The 27815-nt window shown below is 42.3% G+C and overlaps 1 protein-coding gene across 1 annotated transcript in view; it reads left to right on the forward strand.

Moving 5' to 3' along the window:
• The window catches only part of SGPP2 (sphingosine-1-phosphate phosphatase 2), a 135619-nt gene that overhangs the window by 35086 nt on the left and 72718 nt on the right, over nt 1-27815 (forward strand). The window contains exon 2 of the mRNA XM_003272420.3: nt 16899-17057. Within this exon, the coding sequence (XP_003272468.2) occupies nt 16899-17057 (159 nt within the window). The remainder of the gene's footprint in view (nt 1-16898; nt 17058-27815) is intronic.

A 27815-nucleotide genomic window follows, 5' to 3' on the forward strand; every position in this document is an offset into this window, starting at 1 on the left:
AGGAGTGCTGCTGCTTGTCTAAAAGACATGCTTTTTTTTCTTTTCTTTTTTTTTTTTTTTTTTTTTTTTTTTTGAGACAGGGTCTCACTGTGACTCCTAGGCTAGAGTGCAGTGGCACAGTCTTGGCTCACTGCAGCAGCCGCATCCCAGGCTCAAGTGATCCTCCCACCCCAACCTCCCAAGTAGCTAAGACTACAGACACATGCCACCACGCCCGGCTAATTTTTATATTTTTTGTAGGGACAACAGGGTTTTACCATGTTGGCTAGGCTGGTCTCAAACTCCTGAGCTCAAATTATCTGCCTGCCTCGGCCTCCCAAAGGGCTGAGATTATAGGCATGAGCCACCACAGCCAGCATGGAAGCCACATTTTAAAGAACAAAGACACAGGATGCTGAAGTCATTATTTTAACCAAAGCAGCCTCCATTTCAGACAATGGACTGGTTTAGTATGGCAGGGTCCCATTATAGCATAGAAAGCATGGGGGGAGTGGTATGCATGCATGCATGTGTGTGTGCATGCATGGGCACGTGTGTGTGTGTCTGAGAGAGAGAGAGAGAGAGACAGAGACGGACAGTGGGCAGAGGCTCCGTGAACATAGACCTCTGTCTACCATTCTGAAATGAGGGCTGTGAGGACTTTGTACATTTCTTTTCTCCCTTCTGGCCTTCAGCTCCATGCCCTTCCTGATTCACCATCCTCCTTGTAAAGCTGAGATACTGTAGGTTGTTCAACTTTGGTTCCCTTCTTTATCAAGACTGCAAAACCATGTTCCTCTGACCATTGCCGATGCACCAGGGTCATTGGTTCTGGTCACACAGCACTTTCTGGAAACTGCATTCTTGTGAAAAGAAATGAGAACCACATTTCCCACACTTTAATATTTTTGACAAGCTCTGTTTCCTTGGGCATAGGAACCACAGTCCCTGTTTACAGAGCAGGAATCTGAAGCACGCAGCCCTCGATGTCAGGGCTCAGTCAAAACCCAGGGCCTCCGGGTTTGTTCGGGGTGGGGATTGCACAGCCTGTGGCATTCAGTTGCCATCCACAGAAGAAGGACTCACTTTCTCTGGGTTTTATCACGTTGTTTTTATTCCTGTGGTTTCTTGCTAAATAACTGTATCATCAGATCCCACATGGCAGCGCCAAGGCCAAACACAGAAACCAAGCTTTATTCATCTTCCAGGATGGCCCATGAGACTCCCTGAGTACCCAGCTGTTATTTCAGATGTGAGGTCGGAGCACGGGGAGGCTCTGGTGGGGCTGCTGGGCTGTGGATGGCAGAGGCTGGGTTGTGTATAAAACCCCTGAGAACACAACATAAGCGGTTGAGCTTCATGGCAACATGTCTGTGACTTCTTCTTAAGAAACATTTGAATCTGAAAAACAATGCAAAATTACTTAGAAAAGACAAGAATGTGAATCCACTGGTGACCGTTTACAGCAGCACATCTCTGATCATGGCACCTCTTGGCTCCAGCACTTTCAAAGGCTCCCTATTACCCAAGTGCTAAACCCAGCCTCCTTATTGTGACCTCCAGGGCTCTCCTCTCTGGCTTTGGCCTCCACTTCTAGCTCTGCTGCCTACAACTCCCTTTATAAATCCCTCACACCCTGGCTACTCTGTTGTGGACCATGTACTGTTTCAGGAACACGGTGCCTCGCAGCTTCCATGCCTCTCCTTTTGCTGTTCCTTTCCGCTGGAATGTCCTTCTTTCCCTTCTCCGTTAAAATTTGAGTCTTCCTTCCAGGGTGAATTCCTTTCCTCTCCTTTCATGATGCCTTTTTAAAAAATCTTTTTAAATTAATTAAGAAATGGGATCTCACTCTGTTGCCCAGGCTGGAATGCAGTGGCATGATAATAGCTCACTGCAGCCTTGAACCCCTGGGCTCAAGCACTCCTCCCGCCTTCCAAAGACCCGGGATTATAGTCATGAGCCACCACGTTTGGCTGTTTTTGAATCTTTTTACTGTCTTTCTCTCCTCTGTGTTCTACTCCAACTGGACTTTCTTTTGACATTGTCTTGTGATTTACATTGTTAATAGAAATGCAAATACAATGACCGTTTATTGAACACATGCTGTGTGCCTGATGGGGTAGCATGTGATTTACATAAGTGACTCCATTTCCCCTTCCAAATGCCTTAGTAAAGAAGCTGGTGTTGTACCCACTGCAAGGTGAAGTTATAAGTTCAGACTTCCCCAGAGTTACCTAGCAGGTCCAGCATTGGTCCCAAGGCTGGTGATGACACCCAGACCCTCCTAGGCAGCAGTCCCCAGCCTTTTTGGCATCAGAGACCAGTTTCATGGAAGACAATTTTCCCATGGACTGGGCAGGTGGGGGGATGGTTTTAGGATGATTCAAGCATGTTGCCTTTATTGTGCACTTTATCTCTATTATTATTACATTGTAATATAGTAATATAATGAAATAATTATACAACTCACCATAATGTAGAATCAGTGGGAGCCGTGAGCTTGTTTTCCTGAAACTAGATGGTCCCATCTAAGGGTGATGGGAGACAGTGACAGATCATCAGGCATTAGATTCTCATAAGAAGCACAACCTAGATCCCTCGCATGTGCAGTTCACAATAGGGTTCGTGCTCCTATGAGAATCTAATGGGGCCACTGATCTGACAGGAGGTGGAGCGCAAGTGGTCATGCTTGCTCACCCTCCACTCATCTCCTGCTGGTTCCTAATGGAACCAGTCCATGGCCCAGGGGTTGGGGACCTGCTCTTAGGTTCTGTTCATATTCATTTATGTCAACCACAGCTGGCTGGAGCCAACAAAGGAAGTCTCCAGCTTGTGTATAAACCCCTGTGACTTCCAAAGTATAGAGAACTTGGCTTTACCTGTGTGAAATGGGTTAGGGGACTGTCCCTCTGCCTTAGCACAGTGACCGTCATGAGTCATGCCTGTCCCCAGGTCATTATTTCTTCAGCAGTGTATCTCTGGGCTGTGGTCCTTGAGAGGCCTTAAAGGGTATGCTTGAAGCTTTTGCAAAACATAACAGAGAGATCTTGCGTCCTCAGGAAAATAACACAAGCAAACATCGTAAGCCCAAGAAATTCAAGCAGGTGGTGGCGGGGAACATGGTCAACACAGATGCTTATTTGGTCAGGTTAAGGAATGAGCAGGGTAGAGAGAGGTCCATGGGAATGGGGTCTCCATGCACCCCAGCAGAAGTGAGTAGGGAGCTAGAAAGGCTCTTGGGTGACAAGACTCATGTTAGAGCAAAAATGAGCAGGGAGTAAGCAGGGAGTTAGAAGACTCTTGGGTGACAAGACTCATGCTCATGTCAACACTGGTCATCTGGTGGGCTTGTTTGCTGTAGGGGTCAGCTGTTGGATCTGCTGTGAGAATGGGTGGGTGAGGAAGTGAAACGCAGCAAAACTGGATCTAGACAGGTAAAAAGCTAAGCTCAGACAAAAGAATGGTCTGAAATAATATTTAGGGACCTAGAGAAATGCTCACAATGTAATAATGCTTTAAAATTTAAGATTTTCCATCTTAATCTCAACCACAATTTCGTTAAGATACATACCACCACCTGCCCTCACGATTATGTATAGTAAAGAGACCAGGAGGAATGTTCCAGAGGATTGTCTGAGGGGTGGGACAATGGCAGTTTTTATTTTATTTTTATATAGTTTTTGAACTTCCATGATGTTCTCAAGTAAAACGTGTTAATCAGAAAAAAGATGGATAATCAGACAATCAGAAAAAACAAAAAAAATTCTCAGAGCACAAAGCAAGCAGGGTCGGAGGCAGTCTGGGTGGGAAGGACCATTGTTCCCACCCAGCATGGTTTTCTTATTAATGTTCTTTCATGTGTGTGCACCCAACTTCAAAGCTTTCCTGAGTTTATTTTTGTGACGAATGGCTTTAAACTTCCTCAGCAACAGCCTCCCATTGGGGAGCTACAGTTTGAAAATGTGACGGAAATTGATGGAACTTCTCAAGAATTTCTGCTCTAGGCAAGACTTTAGGAGGAGCGTGGAGACAGCAAGACTGTCTTGGCAAAATGTCCTCCCTCTTCCATTCTGTCCCCACTTAGTCTATTCCATCCCTGACTGATCACGGATATCCACTACCACATGTCCACAGTCACCCCAGGGACTGGGAAGGATCAAGAAAGGAAAATCCTTCCCAAGCACTGTCTTTACCATCTTGGATTCCTTTAGAGCTCTGAAAAGCAAAGGGCTGGATTCAAGAAGTGGAGAAGAGGCTGAGCACAGTAGCCTATAATCCCAGCATTTTGGGAGGCGAGAGGATTGTTTGAGGCCAGGAGTTCAAGAACATAGTAAGGCCCTGTCTCTACAAAATATAAAAAAATATATAGTTGATCATGGTGCCACAGAAGGGTCTCTTGAGAATTGAGCCCAGTCTGGGCTGCAGAGTGAGACCCTGTCTCTATTTTAAAAAAATGAAAGAAAGAAATGGGAGGGGTAGCATGAAGATACCGTTTTGCTTCAGCCTCCTTCTCCACGTACACATGCACCCACTAACATGACTGTCCTGAAGGAAAATTCCAAGCTAAAAATTTTGTGGCCATTTAGCCCAAATAAACAAAGAGCGAAGTGGGAAAGCCCTTGTATAAAACCACCTTGCCTTTGGTGACAAATTTGTCAGACTTCAGTTTTGTTTTTGTATGATTTACTTATTTGCTTTTAAAATCTTGGTACATAAAAGATTATCAAAGAAAAAACTTTATATGTGCCTGAATAATTTTCTTACATTTTTGGCAGTGCCTTTTAATGCTTCAGAAAATGTTTTTTGAAGGAAGGTAGGGATGGGTGAGGACATGCTGCCAGGATAGAAGAGACTGAATCAACCCTCCCAAGTTCTGAATCCTGTACGTGTGTTGGGGTGAGGGGAAATGCCTGGATGAAAACGAGTAAACTGAAGTTTATAACACTCCTTCTCGAACATCATACAGCTCTTCCAAGTATCATTTTGATAAGTTAATATAAATGAATCAGAAGCATCTGCCCGCCAAATCCCCCGCACATACAAGGGCTTAACAATTAAATGGAAAAATGTTAGGTTCAATGTGTTTCAGGTTTTAGCGGATCCAAGATGTTTTGAAAAACAGTTAAGTTCTTAAGACATTTTGATTATTTGAAGGGCAGCTGGCTCTCCCACCGTCTTTAAAAACGGCAGTGGTTATTTCTGTTCTTTGCATCGATGCCAATTTCTCTTATTGTCTGTGGAAGAAATTCTCTAGCAGAAGTTCACATTCCTGGTCTCTGAAATGATGACTGCAAATTTCTGTCCTATCCAGATAAAGGCTCGCTTCTAACCCTCTCCTTATCCTATGCCCAGATTTGGTTCCTAAGCAAATGCTGTGTCCTTCAAGTACAGGGGTTTTTTGGTTTTTGCTTTTTTGAGACAGGGTCTCACTCTGTTGCCCATGCTGGAGTGCAGTGGTGCGATCACGGCTCACTGGAGCCTCCACCACCCAGGCTCAAACAATTCTCTCACCTCAACCTCCCAAATAGCTGGGGCCGCAGGTGTGTGCCACCATACCTGGCTAATATTTTTAATTTTTTGTAGAGACAGGTCTCACTATGTTTCCCAGGCTCTTCTCAGACTCCTGGCCTCAAGCGATCCTCCTACCTCAGCCTCGCAAAACACTGGGATTACAGGTGTGAGCTACTGCACCCAGCACAGGCACAGGTTTTAAGCGATGATGAGAGAGTGTTTTTTCTAGTGACAAGACCCTTTTCTAGAGTCAAGAAGAGCATTGTTGCCACCATGGGTCACTGTCTCACAATTTCAAGAATTTCTTAATTTGTAGTCCTGGTCCACCTTGAGGAAAAGGAAGAAAAGATATTAGATGTTCAGAGGATGAGCTGAAATATGATAGATTGTCAAGAGGAAAACAGTTCAAATTGTGTAAAAGACTACAACTGAAATTCCACTGTAAAATGAAAGCCACATTGGGCTCAGTCCCCTCAACCCTCCCTCTTATCCTTGGACGCAGCAGAGGGATCCCAACAAACGCCCACTAAGCGGGTGACAGTGATGAGTGTGCAGTTCCCTCTCAAGCTCTCTGACTCCAAGAAGTCGTCCTTACATTTTATTGACTTTCAGTCTCGCCATCCTGAAATTTTAATCACCTGAGCGCTGCTTACACATTGGCTAGATCACCCAACTTGTAATTCTATCTGGCCTTGAAGATGAAAGAAGTCCTCATGCATTTTTGTTCCTTCTGTTTTCTCCTTCAAGGGACACTGTCAGTCTTTCTTAGGCTTCCTGAGTAATTATCATTTAATTTTCTTTATAGGTTGGAAAGTCTTGATTCTCTTAAAAAAAAATGAGAGTAATTAAAAGTGACCGGGCCAGGTTAGTAAATAGATTTGTGAATTCAGGACATCACAGGTCTCCCTCATGGTAGAAATGATTCACCCCAGTGGCATTTCAGTTCAGAACTGGGAATTAATGATATTTTCTCACCAAGTTTAAGAAATCGAAAAACAAAAGAATTAAAGCAGGGCTTCATCCCACTGTTTCAGAGCCAAAATGTGTTCTAGTCTCGCCAGTGTAAATCCAGTTGTGCTCCCATTTAAAACTCTCCCGTGGCTTTCTGCTCCTTCCAGCCTCAGTCCCAAGTGTGGGCTGGGTTTCACGTCTGCTCTTGACGTCATCTCCTCTCTGTCTCTTTCACACATGTCCCAACAAGCAGAGCTGCCTCCTGCTCGGGGCCTTTCACTAAGTATTCTCTCTCTGACCCGCAGACCCTCAAAGAAGCTATGCCTCTCCTTATCCAGGGCTCAGCTCAAATGACTCCTCTGTGGCGAGCATCCCCAGACGCACATAGATCACTTTGTAGCCCATTATCCTGCTTTAATTTCATCATAGCACTTATTGCTAAATGAAGTAGTCTTGCTAGCTGGGTGTGGTGGCTCATGCCTGAAATTCCAGCACCTTGGGAGGCCAAAGGAGGAGGATTGCTTGAAGCCAGGAGTTCAAGATCAGCCTGAGCAACATAGTGAGACTGTGTCTCTACTTAAAAATAGTATTTTAAAAATAGTCTTGTTTATTGTCAACCTTACATCACTGAAGCATACACAGTGAATGAATATTCTATGTAGACATGGCCCCTGTTTGGAAAAACTGCTGTTTTCAACTTTTTTTTTTTTTTTTTTTTTTTTTTTTTTAGGCAGAGTCTCTCTCTGTCACCCAGGCTGGGGTGCAGTGGCGCAATCTCGGCTCACTGCAACCTCCACCTCCTGGGTTGAAGCGATTCTCTTGCCTCAATTTATAAAGTTCGGAGGCAAGTAATTTTTCTAACATCTTTGTATTAGTTATCCATTGCTGCTGTAACAAATTACCACAAACTTAGTGGCTTAAAATGCAAATTTGTAATCTCCCATTGGGTTCTTCCTGCTGCACAAATAAAACCAATTCACTGAGGCAGTCCCAAGTAACGGGGACTACAGGTGCGTGCCACCACACCTGGCTAATGTTTTGTATTTTTAGTAGAGACAGGGTTTCACCGTGTTGGCCAGGATGGTCTCGATCTCCTGACCTCATGATCTGCCTGCCTCAGCCTTCCGAAGTGCTGGGATTACAGGTGTGAGCCACTGCACCTGGCCTTCAATTTTTTTGAAATGTTGGGCATTGCTTAGTTTGTACCTGGTGTGTTAACATGCTAGTTGGTGTCTTCTACTAGCTTGGAGGGAGTGTTTATTTTTCGTGATTCCATCTCTGTGGTATGTGATGGCATGCTGCCAAAGCCCAGTCTTTCAGAAAGGGGTAGTGGAATCAAAACCTTAAGGGATAGGTTCTATTAGAAGAAACACCAAATTTCTTAAGATTTGTCTTTCCTTGTCTCTAGGCTACAGATTTGAAATTCTGGCTGAATGTACACTGAGTATAAGAATCAGCTAACAAAGGCTAGGAGTGGTGTATCACCCCTGTAATCCCATCACTTTGGGAGGCCGAGGCGGGAGGATCACTTGAGGTCAGGAGTTTGAGACCAGCCTGGCCAATATGGTGAAACCCTGTCTCTACTAAAAATACAAAAACTTATCCAGGCGTGGTGGTGCATGCTTGTAGTTACAGCTACTCGGGAGGCTAAGGCAGGAGAATCGCTTGAACCTGGGAAGCAGAAGTTGCAGTGAGCTAAGATCACACCATTGCACTCAAGCCTGGGCATCACAGCAAGAATCCGTCTCAAAAACAAACAAACAAAAAAATTCAGCAAACAAGACAATGTAGAGTTCTAGTCCTTAATCTCCCTTCGGGGACATCACTCTAACCTTGGAAGGAATTTTTTGGAGAAGGCGCTGGTCTTCATAAGTGGCTATCAATCCACAGACCATAGACTGATTCCTGTCACCTTCCACAATCCCACGCACCCCAAGATGTTCAGGCCTACCTTGAGAATGATCTCGGACAAGCATGTGATATGTGACAACCCTCAGAAGCTGATGAGAACGAGTGTGCAGGCCTATTTAGGTCAAATGTAGATTATTCCAGATGTAGCTAAAAATGACAATTTCCTAGCCAGGTTTGGTTTAAAAAAAAAAAAAAAAGTTTGGAATTTCCAGAAACCATTGATTTTAATGAGCTTCTCCCCTTTTAGTTTTTATTTTCTTTCTTCTTTTTTTTTTTTTTTTTTTTTTTTTTTGAGATGGAGTCTTGCTCTGTCCCCCAGGCTGGAGTGCAGTGGTGCGATCTCAGCTCACCGCAAGCTCCGCCTCCCTGGTTCACACCATTCTCCTGCCTCAGCCTCCCGAGTAGCTGGGACTACTGGTGCCTGCCACCACACCGGGCTAATTTTTTGTATTTTTAGTGGAGATGGGGTTTCCTCGTGTTAGCCAGGATGGTCTCGATCTCCTGACCTCGTGATCCACCCGCCTCAGCCTCCCAAAGTGCTGGGATTACAGGTGTGAGCCACTGTGCCCAGCCTTAATTTTTACTTTCAGAAAACATAACGACAGTTGTTCCCTGCAAAGGCCTGAGAAACCTGTTTCTAAGCCAGGATTCTGACAGTAGTGCGAAAGCCCTTAGGGAAACATGGTTTGGGTTTTTTTTTTTTGGTACTGTGATGCTCTGAGAAGTTAGGAAAGGCTTTCAAACTTCATTACTCCTTCTTAACTGATTTCAAATTTGTCATTCCAGCATTTATGTAAACCTCTCTCAAATCAAGGCAAGAAGTGCGGTAGCGTATTTCTTTTGGCTTCATCAGTCAGTTAGTCATTTGATCAGGCTGCTGTCTCAGGGAGGCATGTCTTACCTGTGCCTTCCCTTTGGTACTTTCTAGGGTTGAGGTGCTTGTCTGGGCTCAGTTCCTGCGTTGCAGGATCCTCCATGGAATCTCCTCACTGTTCCCCTCTGGTTTGTCACTGGCATTTTAATCTATCACCTGGATCACGTTACTCTCTTAATGCCAGTTGAGACAACCTCTAATACTGAGGATTAAATCTGAGAGCCTTACTTTTGTGTTGAAAGACCCTTCACTGGGGTGTTCTTGATCCTAAAGCTACTCACAGTGAGGTCCATGGGCCAGCAACATGGCAACATCAACATCACCTGCGCTCCTGAGACGTCTCACCCCTGTCCCAGGTCAACTGCATCAAAATCTGCTCATTAACAAGATGCCAAGGTCATTCGGATGCATATTACAATGGAGAAGTGCTTTCTAGAATCCTCACTGCTACCACCCCCACCATCATCATCATCATCAACAGCCATGTCCTATTGAGACATTTCTTTGCCTGCTCTGATCTGAGTACCCTGCACACACCATCAACACGATCTTGTTTCATCCTCCCAAGGTCTCTGTGTGCTATGTACTGTTATTATTCCCATTTGCAGGTGAGGAAGCTGAAGCTCAGGGAGATCAAGTCATTTATGTGAAATCATCCAGGTAGGAAGCGTAGGTAGCCTGAGTTCAATCTGAGACACTTTGCCTCCAGCATCCATTTCCCTCACCCCTAGGCCTTCCCTCTTCCCTGCTGGCCAGGTCAACTCACTCCATATTTATTTCATTTGCTTCCTTCTAGTCAGTCTGCAAAACTCCAAAAGCAAAGCCACTGTGGAGGGAAGGCTGCTTCTTGGTGTGTTTTATAAAAGAGCTTTGAATCTTAACATTATCTTAAAATAAGACTGAGTTGTACCCTGTGTAGATTTTATCTCTCTCAGACCCAGAGAACAAGCTCTTTCTGCTGCTTCCAATTAAACTGGATGGCTTAGAGTTGCAGATTACCATCCCCCACGATGTGAACTCCTGGCTCTGTTGAAGTGGTGGAGTATCTTGGACTTGACCTTTGGAAGCAAATGTAAATTTAAAGCTCTAATCTGAAAAAAAAAAAAAAAAAAAAAAGGAGGAAGTAATATGACCTTGCAATGACATTGGTCTACAGTTTATCAAATTCTTTAAAGACCTCAAGGTCAGAATAGCTATAGCCTGTGTACTCGAGACCAAAAGTTAATTACAGGGAGGTGATATTTGGTATCTGGAAGAGGTTGAGGTCTGTGATTTTCAAACTGATTACTGAACTACTCTGCTCTGAGAGGATGCTCCCTCCAGAGAAGGATTGGGGCGTGGGGCGGTTGTGGCATGGTGGGGTGCAGCTGGCCTGAGATAGAGGTTTGGTGGACCCTTCTTCATTTTCAGCCAATTAGTACAGTACTTTCAATGAGTACTTTCAATCTTACATCATTTTATATAGTAGGCCCTAGGGTAACATTTTATTTAATGAGGCTTTCCTTCCTTGTTAAAAAAAAAAAAATTATACATTAAAAAGCAACTGAGCTAATCCTTCTCCATTCGTCGCATTCTTTGCAGTTGAGGCTGTTGAGGCTGGGAAAGGCAAATTGACTTCCCCAAGGTCACATGTTGTTTTGACTGAAAGCTATTTCTTGTATTCCTCCTTTGAAAGCTCAAAAGCTGGGCTGGCCGCCAAGTCTGCTGGGCATTCGCTCCTCTGCTGTGTGGATCAGCCCTTATTATGTCCAGTGGCGCTGACCTGGGTATATTTCCTTTGCATTTAGGACTCCTTTGTATGTGTTTGGAAAGCAAAGAGCTGTTCAGGTGTTCATTGGCAGAGTTTAGTCAGTAAGTGTTCTTTTTCTTCCACTATGCAGTCAATCTGCATGCCTCCCCTTCTTCCCTGGTTTATTTAAACATTGAAGGCAGCCTTGCAAACAACACTTAATACTCCAATATCAGCAAGATAGAGTAGCTTTTCTGCAACCACAAGGTTAAATGGCTGAAAAAATCCCATTTTAGGAAAATGTGCATTTAAAGAACTTATGACCTAAAAGGGAATATGGGGTTGGGAGCCTGAGATAATAAGGAGCCCTAGGAAAACCCTTTTTTTAAAAAAACTTTCAGAAAAATAAACCAATAAATAAGAGCCTCTTATGAGGAACATCAGTGACATTTTGCGGCTAGTAATAATGGGTATGTGGGTAATCTTCATTTTATCATTTCTTGTTTGTCAGACACTTCTTCATTTGCTGTGTGACAGATGAGATGCCTGCTAAGAAACATTTTATTTCTCTTTTTTTTTTGAGATGGAGTCTCGCTCTGTTGCCCAGGCTGGAGTGCAGTGGTATGATCTCGGCTCACTGCAACCTCTGCCCCTCCAGGTTTAAGCAATTCTCTGCCTCAGCCTCCGGAGTAGCTGGGATTACAGACACGTGCCACCACTTCCAGCTAATTTGTTGTATTTTTAGTAGAGACAGGGTTTCACCATCTTGGCCAGGCTGGTCTTGAACTCCTGACCTCATGATCCACCTGCCTCAGCCTCCCAAAGTGCTGGGATTACAGGCGTGAGCCGCCGTGCCTGACTGAAGCATTTTATTTCTAAGAGTGGCTCTCCTCAAAGCCTGCCATCAAAGCCTGGGCCATCAGCTCTTTTGCTGGCTAGTCAGAAATGTAGAGGTAGAATTCTGGAACTTGGTTTCATTGCTCTCAGCTTTTGCTCCTCTCTTCTCTGCCATTCTATTTTACCTACCATTTCTAACCACTATTTCTTCCTTTTCTAATTGTTCCCAGTAGGAACAACACACACACTGGAACTGAAATTCCTACTATTTCCAAAGATGTATTGAAGTCACACACACTGAGATTTACTACAAAGGAAACTCATCCTTCTTCTAAAAAGGCAAATACGTGTTGTTTTATGTTTTAGTGCAGCATTATTTACAATAGCAAAGACTTGGAACAAACCCAAATGCCCATCAATGATAGACTGGAGAAAGAAAATGTGATACATACACACCATGGAATACTATGCAGCCATAAAAAAGAATGAGTTCATGTCCTTTGCAGGGACATGGATAAAGCTGGAAGCCATCATTCTCAGCAAACTAACACAGGAACAGAAAACCAAACACCACATGTTCTCACTCATAAGTGGGAGTTGAACAATGAGAACACAGGGACACAGGGAGGGGAACATCACACACCAGGGCCTGTCGGGGAGTGGGGGACAAGGAGAGGGAGAGTATCAGGGCAAATACCTAATGCATGTGGGGCTTAAAACCTAGATGATGGGTTGATAGGTGCAGCAAACCAACATGGCACATGCATACCTATGTAACAAACCTGCACGATCTGCACATGTATCCTAGAATTTAAAGCAAAATTAAAAAATAAAATAAAAAAGACAAGTACATGTTGTTTTATTTAGGTACGTCTAAGCCCCCAAGAATTTAAAGGGAAGTATTGGTTCTCAAGCTATTTAATCATATATACAGAGAAGTTATCTAAGAAATCCTTGGGGTGTCATCTATATATGCTGATATTTTAAACTTCACCTTTGGTTATTCTGTTCCTGAGAAGAGTTGGAGAACAGTTAGCTTTTCCCTCAAAAAACAAATTCCTGAGAGATTATAATAAAGCCTGTCTAAAGATATTAGAGATATGCAGCACTAAAGCAGTTTGCTGTCACTTTTGGTGGTCTTTTCAATTGTTTACTAGGATTAAGATATTGAACGTGGTCTCAGGTCGATCTCTAGAGTAGGGAAATGATGGTTGCTGAGTACTTATAATGTCATATAACACTTGGGTATCATGAAATGATACCAGCGAGGGTTTTGTTAGAGTTCGGCAAAATTTATCCCTGTAAAGCTTCAAGGCTGGAAAGATTACCAGGTGTATCTGGTAGCTGGTGGGCTAAAATAACTAACCTTTATGTAAAAAGGAGGTCTTTATAGGGTGTGCCTCAAGGTCAGGCCTATTGGATTGTATATGTGTAAACAGAACCTGCAGAGATTAGTCCTTACCTCAGGCAGTTCATGATTCCGCTCTAGAAAGGCATTTGTCACTTACTTGTCTCAGACCCTTGTCCTTGTTTTGCAAATGCAACCATGATATCTTAGCAGAGAGGTGAAACTATACACTTCCTTATCTAATTCATTTGTGCATTATTGTCATTCCTGTTTAGGATGAATGTATTGCCATTTTCTTTCAATCGAATTCACTTGGAAGTAAAGTTTATCCCTGATGGGAGACCCCTTTTTAGATTACATGTACTTACCCCTGACCAGTAACTGTCTCCCGGTAGTCCTGTGCACTGCTCGGCTTGAGACTGAATTCTTATGCTTATCATGACTCCTTTGGATGAATCTAGATGGATTCCCAGAGAGCAGTGTCAACTTTCCCTCAGGGCTATGTTGGAAAGGTAGAGCTGCTGGAACAAAACTGGGAACCTTTTAGGGAAGTAAAAGAGAGGAATGCATACTTGATAGCCAATAGTGTCAAGTACAGTTACGTTCTTGCAGTTTCCAAGGTCATTTTTTTTATTTCTCAAGTAAAAAGTACTCTCAGCCCTTTTTTAGGCCTTAAATACAACAATGATCCTTTAAAAATTTATTCCCCCAAATTGTGCTCTTCCCCCGTCTCCCATAAGACTTTCTTGAAGCAGACATGGCACCTGGCTCTTCCAAATATGCTTAGCACTTAGCACAGAATGGGCATCATAGGCACAGAATGAATATTTACAGGATAAATACATAAACAAATATAACTTGTTCTCTGAAATCCCCTGGGATTCAAGAACCTCAGACTTTGTGTAGAGCAAAACAAAACAAAAATCCAGATCTCCAAGAGTCTTGAGAAAAATCTCCCTGTAACAGTGTTGCCTCTTTTTCTCTCCTGTTTTAGTGTTGGCATTTTACTTTGATTTTATTTTTATAAAGTTTATGACTACCTTAAGTAGCATTAAAATTATCCTTTTTAGTTTCATGTAACAGGGTGACCATGTTTTTGTTTTGTGAGTTGTTAACATCCATAATATAAAGGTGTTTACCATATTTTTTACTAGATTGCTGATTTTCTGTTTTAATTCCCTAAGTCTTTCTTTTCTGCCCACTACCAGGATAAGTAGGAAGAAAAGGATAATAAAAAATGAGAATGCATTTTAACAGGTCTTGTGTGTACTTTCTGCTAAGCGTTTCTCACACCATCATTGTGATGGGTTAACTTAATTAGTCCCATTTAAAAGGTGAATTTGTAAGGTTCGGAGGCAAGTGATTTTTCTAACATCTTTGTATTAGTTATCCATTGCTGCTGTAACAAAGTACCACAAATTTAGCGGCTTAAAATGCAAATTTGTAATCTCCCAATGGGTTCTTCCTGCTGCATAAATAAAACCAATTCACTGAGGCAGTTGTATTGCAGTTGAGAAAGAGTTAAATTAATGCAGGGCCCGCTAGCCAAGTGGAAGACGAGAGTTTATTACTCTAATCAGCCTCTGGGTGGGGGCCGCAGGACCAGTGGAGTCATGAGTCATGGGTCCAGGTGGAGTCAGTTGGTCACCAGAATGCAAAAGTCTGGAAAACATTTCAATAGACAAATCTTAGGTTCTGCAGAACTGATGTTATATGACGATGATGATGATATAGATATAGGAGCAATTGGGGAAGTCACACGCCTGGTCAGTAAGTGAATTGTAGAAACGTAAGCTGGGGGACAGTAGCTGGTTGTCCTTTATGCCTACATCTTAGTAGAATTCAGGCCTCTCCCAAAATTCTAATCTTGTGGCCTTTCATTAGTCTTACAGAGGTGGTTTTCATCCCCCAACAGGGAGCAGACCAGTTTTAGGGAGGGACTATTACCATCCTTGCTTCAAAGTTAAACTAAACTAAAGGCCAAGGCAGGCAGATTACCTGAAGTCAGGAGTTGGACATAAATCTGGCCAACTTGGCGAAACCCCATCTCTCTAAAAATACAAAAATAAGCCAGGCGTGGTGGTACACTTCTGTAGTCTCAGTTACTGGGGAGGCTGAGGCAGGAGAATCACTTGAACCTGGGAGGCAGAGGTTGCAGTGAGCCAAGATAGTGCCATTGCACTCCAGCCTGGGTGACAGAGCGAGACTCTGCCTCAAAAAAAAAAAAACAAACAAAAAATAAAAAATAAACAAAGTTAAACTAAACTAAATTCCTCCCATGGGTAGCCTGGCCTACGCCCAGGAGCGAGTGAATACAGCCAGCCTGTGAGGCTAGAAGCAAGATAGCGTCAGCCAGGCTAGACTTCTTCTCTTTCATAATCTTTGCAAAAGCAGTTTCAGATTTATTTTCTTATAGGTCAGAAGTTCAAAGTGGATCTTATTTAGCCAAAATGAAGGTGTCAGCTAGGTGGTATTTCTTCTGGAGCCTGGAGGGAAGAATCTGACTCCTTGCTTTCTTCCAGCTCCTAGAGGCTGCTATCCAGTTCCTTGACTCAGGGCCACTCTCTCCATCATCAAAGCCAGCAGCTTAGCATCTTCAAATCGTTCTCTGACTCTGACCATTCTGCCTCCTCCTTCCATTTCTAAAAAAAATTCTTGTGATTAGGTTGAGCCCACCCAGAAAATCCAGAATAATCTCCCCATCTCAAGATTATTAATTTGAGGCTGGGAAGGAGAGGGGATGAAGAGAGGTTGTTTAGTGCATACAAATATACATTTAGAAGAAATGTTATAGTGTTGGATAGCACAATAGGGTGACTACAGTTAAGAATATGTTATTGTCAGGCCGGGCGCGGTGGCTCATGCCTGTAATCCCAGCACTTGGGGAGGCCGAGGTGGGCGGATCACCTGAGGTCGTGAGTTTGAGACCAGCCTGACCAACATGGAGAAACCCCATCTCTACTAAAAATACAAAATTAGCTGGATGTGGTGGTGCATGCCTGTAATCCCAGCTACTTGGGAGGCTGAGGCAGGAGAATCACTTGAACCCAGGAGGCGGAGGTTGCAGTGAGCCAAGATCGTGCCATTGCACTCCAGACTGGGCAACAAGAGCAAAACTGTCTCAAAAAAAAAAAAAAGAATATCAAAATAGCTAGAAAACATCTGAAATGTTCCCAGCACTAAGAAATGATAAATGTTTGAGGTGACAGACATCTGAAGTACCCTGACTGATGATTATGTGTTATACGTATGTATAAAAATATTACATGTGCCTCATAAATGTGTACAATTATTATATATCAATACAAATTTTAAAATAGATCATTAATTGCATATTTCAAGTCTCTTTTGCCCTGTAAGGTAATATATTCAGTTCTAGGATTTAGGACATAGAAATCTTTGAGGAAATCATTACTCTGCCTATTGCAGAGACCCATATAATGTCCTAACAGAATTGACTTTCTCCGGGTTTCTAGCTCTCTGCATATACAAGAAAAAAGTTTTTGGCTTTTATTTGTGTGTCTTCTCCTGGTACTTCTGTCTTGGATATTACTTATTTAATTTTACAAAAAATTCACAGCCTCCGTGTTTGAATAAATTGAGGTTGAAAAGTGTTCAACCACAGTAATGATACCTTAATAACATAATGGGAGAGGAGACAGCGTCTTGGCAATTGAGACCTGTGAGTTTTAGACAGAGATATTTAAAACTTGACATACTGCATGAACTCACAGAGTCTTCTAACTTTTGTCTTGTAGGCTTATGTACAGAAGTACGTCGTGAAGAATTATTTCTACTATTACCTATTCCAATTTTCAGCTGCTTTGGGCCAAGAAGTGTTCTACATCACGTTTCTTCCATTCACTCACTGGAATATTGACCCCTATTTATCCAGAAGGTTGATCATCATATGGGTTGTAAGTATTATTACTACTCATTAACTGATGCTACTTCTAAAACAACTACTTCCTTTGATACTCAAGTACTTTGCAAATATGTTCTTTCTTTTTTTTTTTTTTTTTTTTTTTTTTACCACTTAGAGTTGAATTTGTTGCCTAATTTACTTTGGAAAAATTAGAAAGCAGTGGACACAACTTGTGTTCCCTGAACAGTAAGGGAATTGTAGAAAGGTAAGCTGGGGGACAGTGGCTGGTTGTCCTTTAATGATGCCTACATCTTCTCAGAATTCAGGACTCTCCCAAAATTCTAATCTTGTGGCCTTTCATTAGTCTTACAAAGGTGGTTTTCATCCCCCAACAGGGAGAGGACCAGTTTTAGGGAGGGACTATTATCATCCTTGCTTCAAAGTTAAACTAAACTAAAAGCCAAGGTGGGTGCATCACCTGAGGTCAGGTGCCTCCCAGGTTCAAGCGATTCTCCTGCCTCAGTCTCTTGAGTAGCTGGGACTACAGATGTGCACCACCACGCCCAGTTATTTTGGTATTTTTAGTAGAGACGGGGTTTTGCCATGTTGGCCAGGCTTACCTCTTACTGCTATGAACACAACTTGTTTTATTTGCAAAAACCAAACCTGTGATTTTGTGTACTTTGAGATATACTTTCCCAAGGGTAGATCAAAGTACGAGAGGGCATAAGTGATCACCAGAGAAGAAAGGACCTTTCTAAGGACCCATAGAGTGATATGAAATGCATCCTCCCAAGAGGCCTATTTTAGTAAAATTTGACCAGAAACTAAAATCAGAAGCTGCTGAGCAATACCTCCAAGCAGTATTAAGTGACTATACACATGGGAGAGGCCAAAACACATAAGGCAAAGCGCTTTCCTTGAGGGAACGTCTAGTGTAGCAGGAGCAGCTACAAATACACAGAAACCATATGACAATCCCAGGTAGACAGGCAGAGCCTTTTTCTGCTGTTTCACTGGTAACCCTGGCATTTAATTTTGTTCGGGGCCAAATGAGTTCTGATTTTGTGTCTCATTGAAAGAGATGGTAGACATTTGCAAGGCAGCCAGACATACTCCAGATATGTAGGTTTGGTATCAGAGAGGCCTGAGCTCAAGTACAGTCCAGGCCCCATCTGTGTGCCCTTGCGCCGAGCCTTACCTTCCTCATTTGTAAAATTGTGTAAATAATGTGCCTCCTCAGAATCATCATGGGAATATCTCGAGTGTGCACAGAGCTCTAGGCCTGGCATGTTGAGGACTCTGCAGGTTGCTATTTGACCATGATAACGCATAGTGACTAGTGCATGAAGGCGAAGGAGTCTTGAAGATCAACCAGTTCTAAGGTCAAAGGTTATTTAGCTGGTGGAGGGAATTTCCAGACAAGACTGTTTCCCTGACTCAAGATTCTGCACTAGAAATAGAGGTTCAGAAGCACTTGGTTGGGTATAAAAGAGAAGATTTCAGCAAGTGACTTTCCTATGGTGAGCTTTATGTTTTCTCGTTTGTAGAACAAGTAGAATGGACTTGATCAGGGGTCATAAATTCGAATGTTCTCAGGGGCAGGGGACAGAAATAAAGCAGCAATGTCCTGGGTCAGGGTGAGGGGTGGCAAGGGCGAGGTATCCACACAAATCCTTCACCAGGATTTGTAACAGGGGGACTAGGGAGCAACTGCCCCTGGCTCCACCTGGGACCCCCCATCCCTGTCTCCCAATAGCCCTCTTTTGAAATCTAGCTTCTGTCTAGAAGTATAATCTGAGAGTCTGCAAAAGCATAGGCATCTTGCAAATCATAAAGAGAACGTTAGTCCAGTTGTCCCTCCCGGTTTCTGAGGCCACTTCTGTGTCCGCGGAGCAGGCAGGATGGGGGCAGGAGAGAGAGAATGGGAGTGGTCCTTCTGTTCTTAAGATCTGAAAACCCATGGAAAATCTATGGGCTTGAGTTTCTTTCCCACTGTTGTTTATTTTCTAAGATGTATGTGTGTGTGTGTGTGTGTAAGGCATAAGTGTGTATATATATGTATGTGTGTGTATATAGGTGTGTGTATGTATGTATATAGGTGTGTATATATGTGTATGTGTGTATACAAGTGTGTGTATATCTGTGTGTGTATATAGGTGTGTGTATATGTGTAAGTGTGTATATAGGTGTGTATATACGTGTATGTGTGTATATGTGTGTGCATAGGTGCATATATATGTTTATGTATATAGGTGTGTATATATGTGTATGTGTGTATATAGGTGTGTATATGTGTGTATATAGGTTTGTGTATATATGTGTATTTATTGTGTGTATGTATATAGATGTGTATATATGTATATTGGAGTATATAGGTGTGTATGTATGTGTGTATAGTGTGTATATGTGTATATATAGGTGTGTGTATATATGTGTGTATTTATGTGTGTATATAGGTGTGTATATATGTGTACATGTGTATAGGTGTGTATATATGTGTATAGGTGTGTATATATGTGTGTGTTTACAGGTATGTATATATTGAATATATGTATATAGGTGTGTATATATGTGTATGTGTGTGTGTATATAGGTGTGTATATATATGTGTGTATATATGTGTGTGTTTATAGGTGTGTATATATGTGTGAGTATATGTATACAGGTGTGTGTATATGTGTGTGTGTGTGTGTTCTAAATCCCAAAACCTTAATAATGGTTGAGTGGGGTAGATGATGAGAAGTACATTACACAGGAATATCTTATAATGTGTTTGATCCATTCATGACCAATTACCTCCCCCACTGAGGGTGGAAACTTTCCCTGAGAGCTGGGAAGACCTCTAGACTCTATAGAAGGCTGTGGCTAGGGGACACTCTGGTTGCCATTATTGGTGGTTATTTTATGCTTTGGATTCCTCACTTCAAAGCATCAGAGTGCCTGTTTGAGGCAAAATGACAAGCTTTTGTCATAGAGTGAGGCAAATAAAATCTTTGCCCGAGAAAGGAAGAAATAACCTCTGAATATGCAGTTTGTCCTGAGGTTTGGCCACCTGTTACTTGACTTTTTAAAATGGGTGCATGGCCTGGTTCACCAGTCCCCCTGTGCCGAGAGTTCTGTGTGGTCATTGTAAGGAAGTGTGAGAAGCATAAGGTGCTGTGAGAAGTCGGTGTGAGAAGTGTAAGGTAGTGTGTGCATTCCTGCCAATGCCTGGGAGAGAGTGGAGGCCATTCCAAGGGGAGAGAGGGAGGGAGGGGGAGAGGGAGGTGCGGGTGTGCTTGCGCATGTTTGTGCATCTGCATGTGCATCTGCGTGTAATATACATACACACCTATATCTGCGAGTGTGTGCATGCATGTGTCTGTGTGTGTGTGTGTGTGTGTACGCGTGTTGGGATTAGGGGTGCTCTCTGATGGGCTACAGAGACAATAATGAGAGATACTTGGTTTGGCTCCAGAGTTGAAGGCAGACGAAAGGAAGGGCAAGTCCCGGAGGTTGGGGCGGAGTTGGGAGCCTGGGGTGGATAAGGGTTAGGTTCTGGTAGTCCGGCCAGCCAGGGCAATCAGCTTCCTGCTGAGGCAGCCTTTCTTCAGAAAAGGATATCCCTAAATTAGTGGCTGCTTCTTCAAAGGGATAGGGATTAAGAAATGTTAATTACATAAGGGACAGAGCTTGAAGTCTTGTAACTGAACATCTTACCTCACCCAAAACTCACTGGAAGGCAGCTTTGTTCAGGACTGCCAAAGCTTGGCACATTTTATATTAATTTGGGAATTGTCACTGGATGAAACCCCTACAGGTTTCATTGCTTTTAAAAATCTTTTGTTACCTTAATGGTGACTCACACTGTCTGAAGTAGCTTAGCAGAATTTATGGTTGCATCAAGTGCTGTCTCCTCACAATCATAATTAGTCCTCAACTGTATTGTACATCTTTTGTTGCTTTTATAGGCATCTATGTTCATTATCTTATTTGAGCTTCATAACAATGGGCAGTATCATTTTTTAGATTGGAATAGTAATATTTCAAATATTGATAAGCCATACCCTATATTGAGCATTTAGTATATATGCCATTCACTGTCAGAGTGCGTTACATATTTTACTTCACTTAATCCTACCAGCAATCCTGAGAAATAATTATTACCAGCCCACTCTACAGATCCTGAAACTGAAATGTAGAAAGGTTAAATAACTTGCCCCAGATCACACTGGATTACATGGCAAGGTGGCTTTGATCCTGCGCCCAGGCCTTGTCTACCAGGGGAAGCTGCCATGGTTGTTTCTTAGAAGAACACAGCTAAGTAGCATAAGGAGCACAATATTTTTTTAAAGATGCTAAAACTTGGGCTTCAAGCATTAAAATGATTTGCCCAGAGTTTTCTTCTATTGCATATTTGCTTTGGTTTGTGTTCCAGCGGTGCCCTTATGGCATTTATTAACCCTATACTCTACTTAACTGTTTCTTATCTACCCTTCTTAACCCATTTATGCCTAGTGTTCCATTATTGGAACGTGAAGCTTGTGGGAGTTATTTATACCCTACCGCTCAAGGTCATTGCCAAGGTCTGATTTTTCACACACAAAAATTTGCAACCTCCAGCATAAATGGGTTAACAAACCTTAACAAACCACACTGTATGGAATAAGCTTTTGTTAAATTAGCTGAAACACATCAATCAATTCACTACTTCTCTCCTCTGTCCTGTATCAAGGTTTTTAACCTATCTTTGGACTCAAAAGAATTTTAGACATTGGGCCAAAAAAAGACAGCAAATGGATTTTCTGATTAGAATGCTTATAAAGAGATATTGAGGATGATGTTTCAGAAGATGAGTCACTGCCCCATGGCATGATTATCTAATCTCTTCACTTTCCTTTTGGCATGGTGACAGACCTAACAAAAAATATAAAAGCTTTAAAGTTATATTTCTGTATCTTTAAAAGGTTAGAGGCAACTTCTTTGAACTTGGGAGGTGTTTAGTTTTGTAACATGAAGCAAAATCTCACTCACTTTTTTGCTAAATTCCTCATTTTGTGAAATAGCAATGCAAGCATTGATACCACAACTGATCCTGGGAGTTTGGAAGCCTCATTTTCTCTGTTCTTATGATATTTTACACAGATATTTCTTTCCATGGATACTTCATGGCATTCATAATGAGATGTAGAAAAAATGAGATAAACAGATAAAAAGTGAAAGTAAGGGGAGCATAGATACAGTAGAAGATGAAAGCCCAGACTAAAGTGAAATGTGGCATGCTGGTTCAAAGGTGAGCCACAGATTCATATTTGAGCTTTCTCTTGACCAACCAAAATGAAGTTACACTATCCACTAGGAAATCATAAGCCCATTTCTAAGAGAGCAAACCTTTTCCTGCCTCATGAAATTGACAGAATTGTCAAGGCTAGTGATACATGTTGCTCAATTATTTTCTCAGAAATATCTGGTGTCAGTACCCGCTGTGTGAGAGTACTCATTCTGGCTCCTTTTCCTGAACTGTCTGTGTTCTCATTTTTAAATCATTGCTAATTTAACCAAAGAAAAATGGTATTTCCATGCGCATATTCATTGCAGCACTATTCACCATAGCAAAGTCATGGAATTAACCTAAGTGCCCATCAATAATAGACTGGATAAAGAAAATGTGGTACATATGCGGCCATAAAAAAGAATGAGATCATGTCCTTTGCCAGGACATGGATGGAGTTGGAAACCATTATCCTCAGCAAACTATCATAGGAACAGAAAACCAAACACCACATGTTCTCGCTTATAAGTGGGAACTGATTAATGAGAACACACAGACACCTGAGGGGGAACAACACACACTGGGCACCTGTTGGGGGTTGGCGGGAGGGAGAGCATCAGGAAGAATAGCTAATGGATACTGGGCTTAATACCTAGGTGATGGGGATCTGTGCAGCAAACCACAATGGCACATGTCTACCTATGCAACAAACCTGCACATCCTGCGCATGTACTCCGAGCTTAAAATAAACATTGAAAAAAAATGATATCTCAGTTGACTTCCAGTTCATATATAATTAGTGAAGATGGAAACATTTTTCATACTTTTGTTAGTCATTTGTATTAACTTGTATGAATTGTCAGTCTGCCTTGTGAGTATTTTTCTAAAAGGGGCTTTCATTTTTTATTGATTTCCACCAGTTGTTAACATAGAATGATAGTGAATTTTCTGTGTCTCAGAGGCAGTGTATCTTTATATGTAAGATGTTTAGAAGTTCAAGACTTTGAGAAGCGGTATTTAATTCTATAGTATCATCAATAGTGACCTAGGAAAATCCTTTAAAATGGAATTTGAATGCTTTTATACTGAGCGCTCACTTTAGGCACAGACCTCACCACTCCCAATTGTCTTACACTTTATGACCTCCCTGGTCATTTAAAGGCCATTTAATGTGGGTCTCCTGTCCTCAGGCACTTAATAATGTTTCTGGCGTATAGTTTTCCTAGCATAAAAGAGCTTACTCATGGGGAGGCGGGGGAGGTGACCAGCCCTTAGAAAACTTGCTCCATGCTGTCTGAACTCCAATAACGTTAAAATTTGTTTCTGAGTTTCTTCTTACTTTTTTTTTTCCCATTTGTAAGATTTGTTTTTTCACCTCACATCAAAAGATATATTTCCCAGCATTCTAACATAGCATGGTTATTTTTAAGTAAGTGTTATCGTAACTGAATTGTTACTATGGCTTTTCTGATTATGTTGAAGCTCTGGTTGTCCCTGAGAGTTTCCAGACAGGGTTAATCTCTCTTCTAATAATTATTGGCTTTTGATCGTCTCCCAGATTGGAAGCAAGGAGTGTCTGTGTGAGAAGAGGGTGGGGCTGCTTCTACTTCACCAGCAGCTTTGAGGTTTGGTCAGAAGTTTCTGGTCCTATAATACCATGAAAGGAGCACCAGGCTGATGTAATATAGGTAGTGTTTCTTAGCTTTCAGAAACAGAGACCCACTCAAGCTAGCTCAGGAAAGTAGGAGTTTGCTGTGAAGTGATGGAAAATCTAAGAACCAGAAGCTCACAGGAACAAATGCTAGTGAACAGTTTGTCTGTCTGCTATAATTCAACTGTGATTTTCCTGAATTTCTTCTTATCTCCTTCTGTTGGCTGGTAACTTTCTCAACTGTCTTTTATTTGATTGAATGATTGATTGATTGATTGATTGACTGACTGGAGACAGGGTCTTGCTGTGGTACCCAGGTTTGAGTACAGTGGCACAGTCATAGCTCACTGCAGCTTCGAATTCCTTGGCTCAAGCGATCCTACCACCTCAGCCTCCCAAGTAGCTGGAACTACAGGCATGTAGCACCACACCTGGCTTAGTTGGGGTCTCACTATGTTGGCCAGACTGTCTCGAACTCTTGACCTCAAGCAATCCTTCCACCTTGGCCTCCCAAAGTGCTGGGATTATAGGCATGGGCCACCCCTCAACTGTCTTTCAGTTCAGATTTTCAAGACAGCAAGACACAGCCCCTGGTGTAGCCTGGTAGCAAAAATCCATCCGTCTCTGGCCAATGCATAGATTGGCTGTACTTGGTCCAAACAGCTGTATTGGGTAAGGATGGACAACTAACTAGGGCCACAGAGCCATGGGCCAGGTTCTGAAACATCAGGAGATCTGGACTGCAATCCTAGCAGTGAAACCTTCTTCAAGGAACTTGGAGATTCTGCCCTGCAGATTTCCTAGCTTCAGAGTGAAAGGACCCAGCTAGAGGATCTTCGGAGGCTTGTGATGTCATGACTCTTCAGTATATGTTTGTTATGTGACACTTAAAAGAGGTTCATCCATGGTATAGAGGAAAAAGGAAAAGAAGGAGAGTTGGGCGGGACAACATTAAAAAAATAGAATAGAAGGTATTTCATCACTTGTGCAGACTGAATGCTAATATGGCTTTACTTATTTTGTCTTGTGTTTTGAATTGCCTCAGTATGAGACAGTACACTTGAAATGCATATCAAATCCATTGCTAAATAATTGCTAGCTTGTCTGCTGTTTTGTATTCAACACGACTGAAGGAATGCTTTAAAGGAAAATGCGTAATTGCTTGGCAAATATAAATTTCGTTTTTTTGTAGAGCCAAAGTCCTGGTGATAAGGAAGCCTTAAAAGTGGAAGATTCCTTTTAGCAGGTTCTTCTGTTCCTATCCTTCTAGGACAAATTATGTTAAAGAGCTCAAGTTTAAAATGGTGGTTTTTCCATATCTTTCACATTCTGATTATCAGCAGCTAGCTAGCTGATACTTACAGTAAAAACTACACTGAAAATTTACATTTAAATTGGACATACTATTTAGATAGTGTTTAACTGCTATAGAGTTTAGGGTATTATTTTATGCAACAGTCATAAATTGGTTAAGAGGTAAACATTTTGTGATAATGTATCAAAATGGACTAGTGTGTTTTGGGATGTGGGCAGGCTGCCACCTGGCTGTCTCATAAGGGAGTCTGTCACCTGGTTAAAGACAAGAGGAAAAAAGCCTGTCCCATCCCTATAATTCACAATCCTTACACTGGGGTCAGTCTTAGTGCCAAAAGATGACTTTAAATGTGATTATCCCTTAATCCTCTGTTTAAACCACTACCCCTACACTTCAAAAGATTGCCCTGCTTGTTAAGTTGGTTCTTGCTTGAGATTAATGAGTCTTTAAAAGTATTCAACAATGGCCAGATTGTCACCCTCACTAACTTGCATTGAATGGAATAGAATTAGGCGTCAGAGATTCTGCCTAGTCCCTCTGAAGTGGAATCTGTAATTTAGCCTTAGTTAAATATTAAGTAAATGTCTCTAGGGGGTTTATTATAAAAACTGCATTGGTTTGGTTTTGAAACACAATAAGGAAAAGGTTTGGTTTTAGTGTAGGTTTAAAAAAAAACTCTTAAAACTGGATTTGTGGTGAACAAATAAGTTTAGATCTCTCTAATTATCAACCATCATTACCAGAAAAATGATTATCTTTTTTTAGGATGATGACTGGAAAACGTGCCCACATTCTTCCGTCCCTCTCTCCTTCCTGCTGCCCCTTCCCCACAGCTGCTAAGACTGCAATGCTGTTGGTGGAGTAGAATTGTAGCTGTCCCAGATAGAGCCTGTTGTTCCCCTCACCCCGGGACCATTTCTGATGCTTCATTTACTGTATCGTGTGGATGGGTGATGGCTTTAAAGCTTTGTCAGGTAGAAAATTGTTTGGATCATCAGGATCCTGGAGGCAGGAAAATTTTAAAGATGAAATTGGATTGGATCTGCTAAAATGATGCAAAGAACTAAACACTTCATACAGAGTTTTATTGTGGAGTTAATCCTTCTTTCCTCCTTTTGGTCTTATGCTAGCTGTTAATGTCTTACTGAGAAAAAACAAATAGTCATTGCCAAGTTACATTTAGACCCCAAACCAAGGAGCATCCTGATATGGCAGAGGGTAAGGAACTCAGTTTCTCTCTTGCTGTGGCTAAACCTGATTTCTCCTCTACTGCCTGCAGGCAAATTGGTCCCCATAGAGGCTTCTTTACAAAGGCACCATTCCAGACTAGATTTTGTTCCAGGTTCTCTCCTACTCATTTGTAAAACAAGAGGAAAGATAATGAACCAATTTGTACGCCATGGAGGCCTTTCAGATAAAATTTTCAAACAAAATCTTAATTTTCTCTCTTTTTTAAACCAATCAATTCCATTTGCAAAGCTGCCGTCTTGAATTATTATGGTTCTCATGGAAGCTGTTCACTGCCCCTCCGCTGCGTGTATAAGTACTTTACATGCAAGAACCCGTTTTACAGATGAGTACAACTGAAGTCCAAAGAGATGAAGTGGCTTGCTCAAAGGGACACAACCAGTAAATAGAATAGGTAGTGTTCATCCCTGGTGCTCTCTCTAAACCCCATCCATTCTTTTCCACTGTGCCATGTTGCCTCAGATGGTGAAACTTTACTCTTCTCCCCAGTCCAATTATTCAGAAATGTGCTTTGCCTATTTGGTTGGAAAGGCTCTGTTTAGCATCACAGTCTCATTTGCAAGTGCCTATATCTACAGCAGCCATATGTTACAGATTTTCTAGATATTTTCCTTCCAGTTCTCCATGCCTTGGTCCTGGTGTGTCCCCTTCCCACCCCCGCATTTGTCAGATTGTGTGTCCCAGATTTTTCACACGTACTCGAAAGGCCAGAGCATCACAGGGACGGACCTAGCAGGGCGGAGAAGGGCTTTGGTACTTTTGTTTCCGAGCTGGAGGCCTGCAGAGGGCTGCCTGCAGATCCTGTGGGCTTGTCATTCCTGGGCCCATGTTCTACTTCCTTATCCTATTCTGCAAAGCAGCCAAGTGGAAAAGAAGGAGTGAAGGAAAGAGCAGGCCCTTTGTCCCTGTTAGGAGCTAGGGATTTGACCTAAGGGGACTGGGTATTTTTCTTGTCAATTCCTCCCCCTACACGAATTTCCCAGGCTTCTTGCCTCTGCCTGCCTTCATCTTCCCCACACCCCAGGCCTGTCCAGCTCCCGTGTGAGTGACAAGGAGCCTCCAACCCCTCACCAGCACTCCCATCGCATTTGAGGATTAGCAAGTGTTCCCCATGCTGGGAAGGGATAGGAGAGGCTTTCCTTGGTTAAGTGCTCTATCTGTTCACAGCTAAAGAGGCCACAGTTTATTTTGGCCTCTGGGATTTTCTGAAAGCTTGAGAACTGCAAAACAAATGCAGTCTTTAACTTAACTGCTGTTATTGCTTCTCTTCCCATTCCTTTCACCAGCACAGAGTGGGGCTTCCCAGGGAGCCCTCTCTAGTTAGAGGGCCCGGCCTCAGGGA

This window comes from Nomascus leucogenys, chromosome 22a, assembly GCF_006542625.1.
Source record: "Nomascus leucogenys isolate Asia chromosome 22a, Asia_NLE_v1, whole genome shotgun sequence".
NCBI classification, from domain to species: Eukaryota; Metazoa; Chordata; class Mammalia; order Primates; family Hylobatidae; genus Nomascus; species Nomascus leucogenys.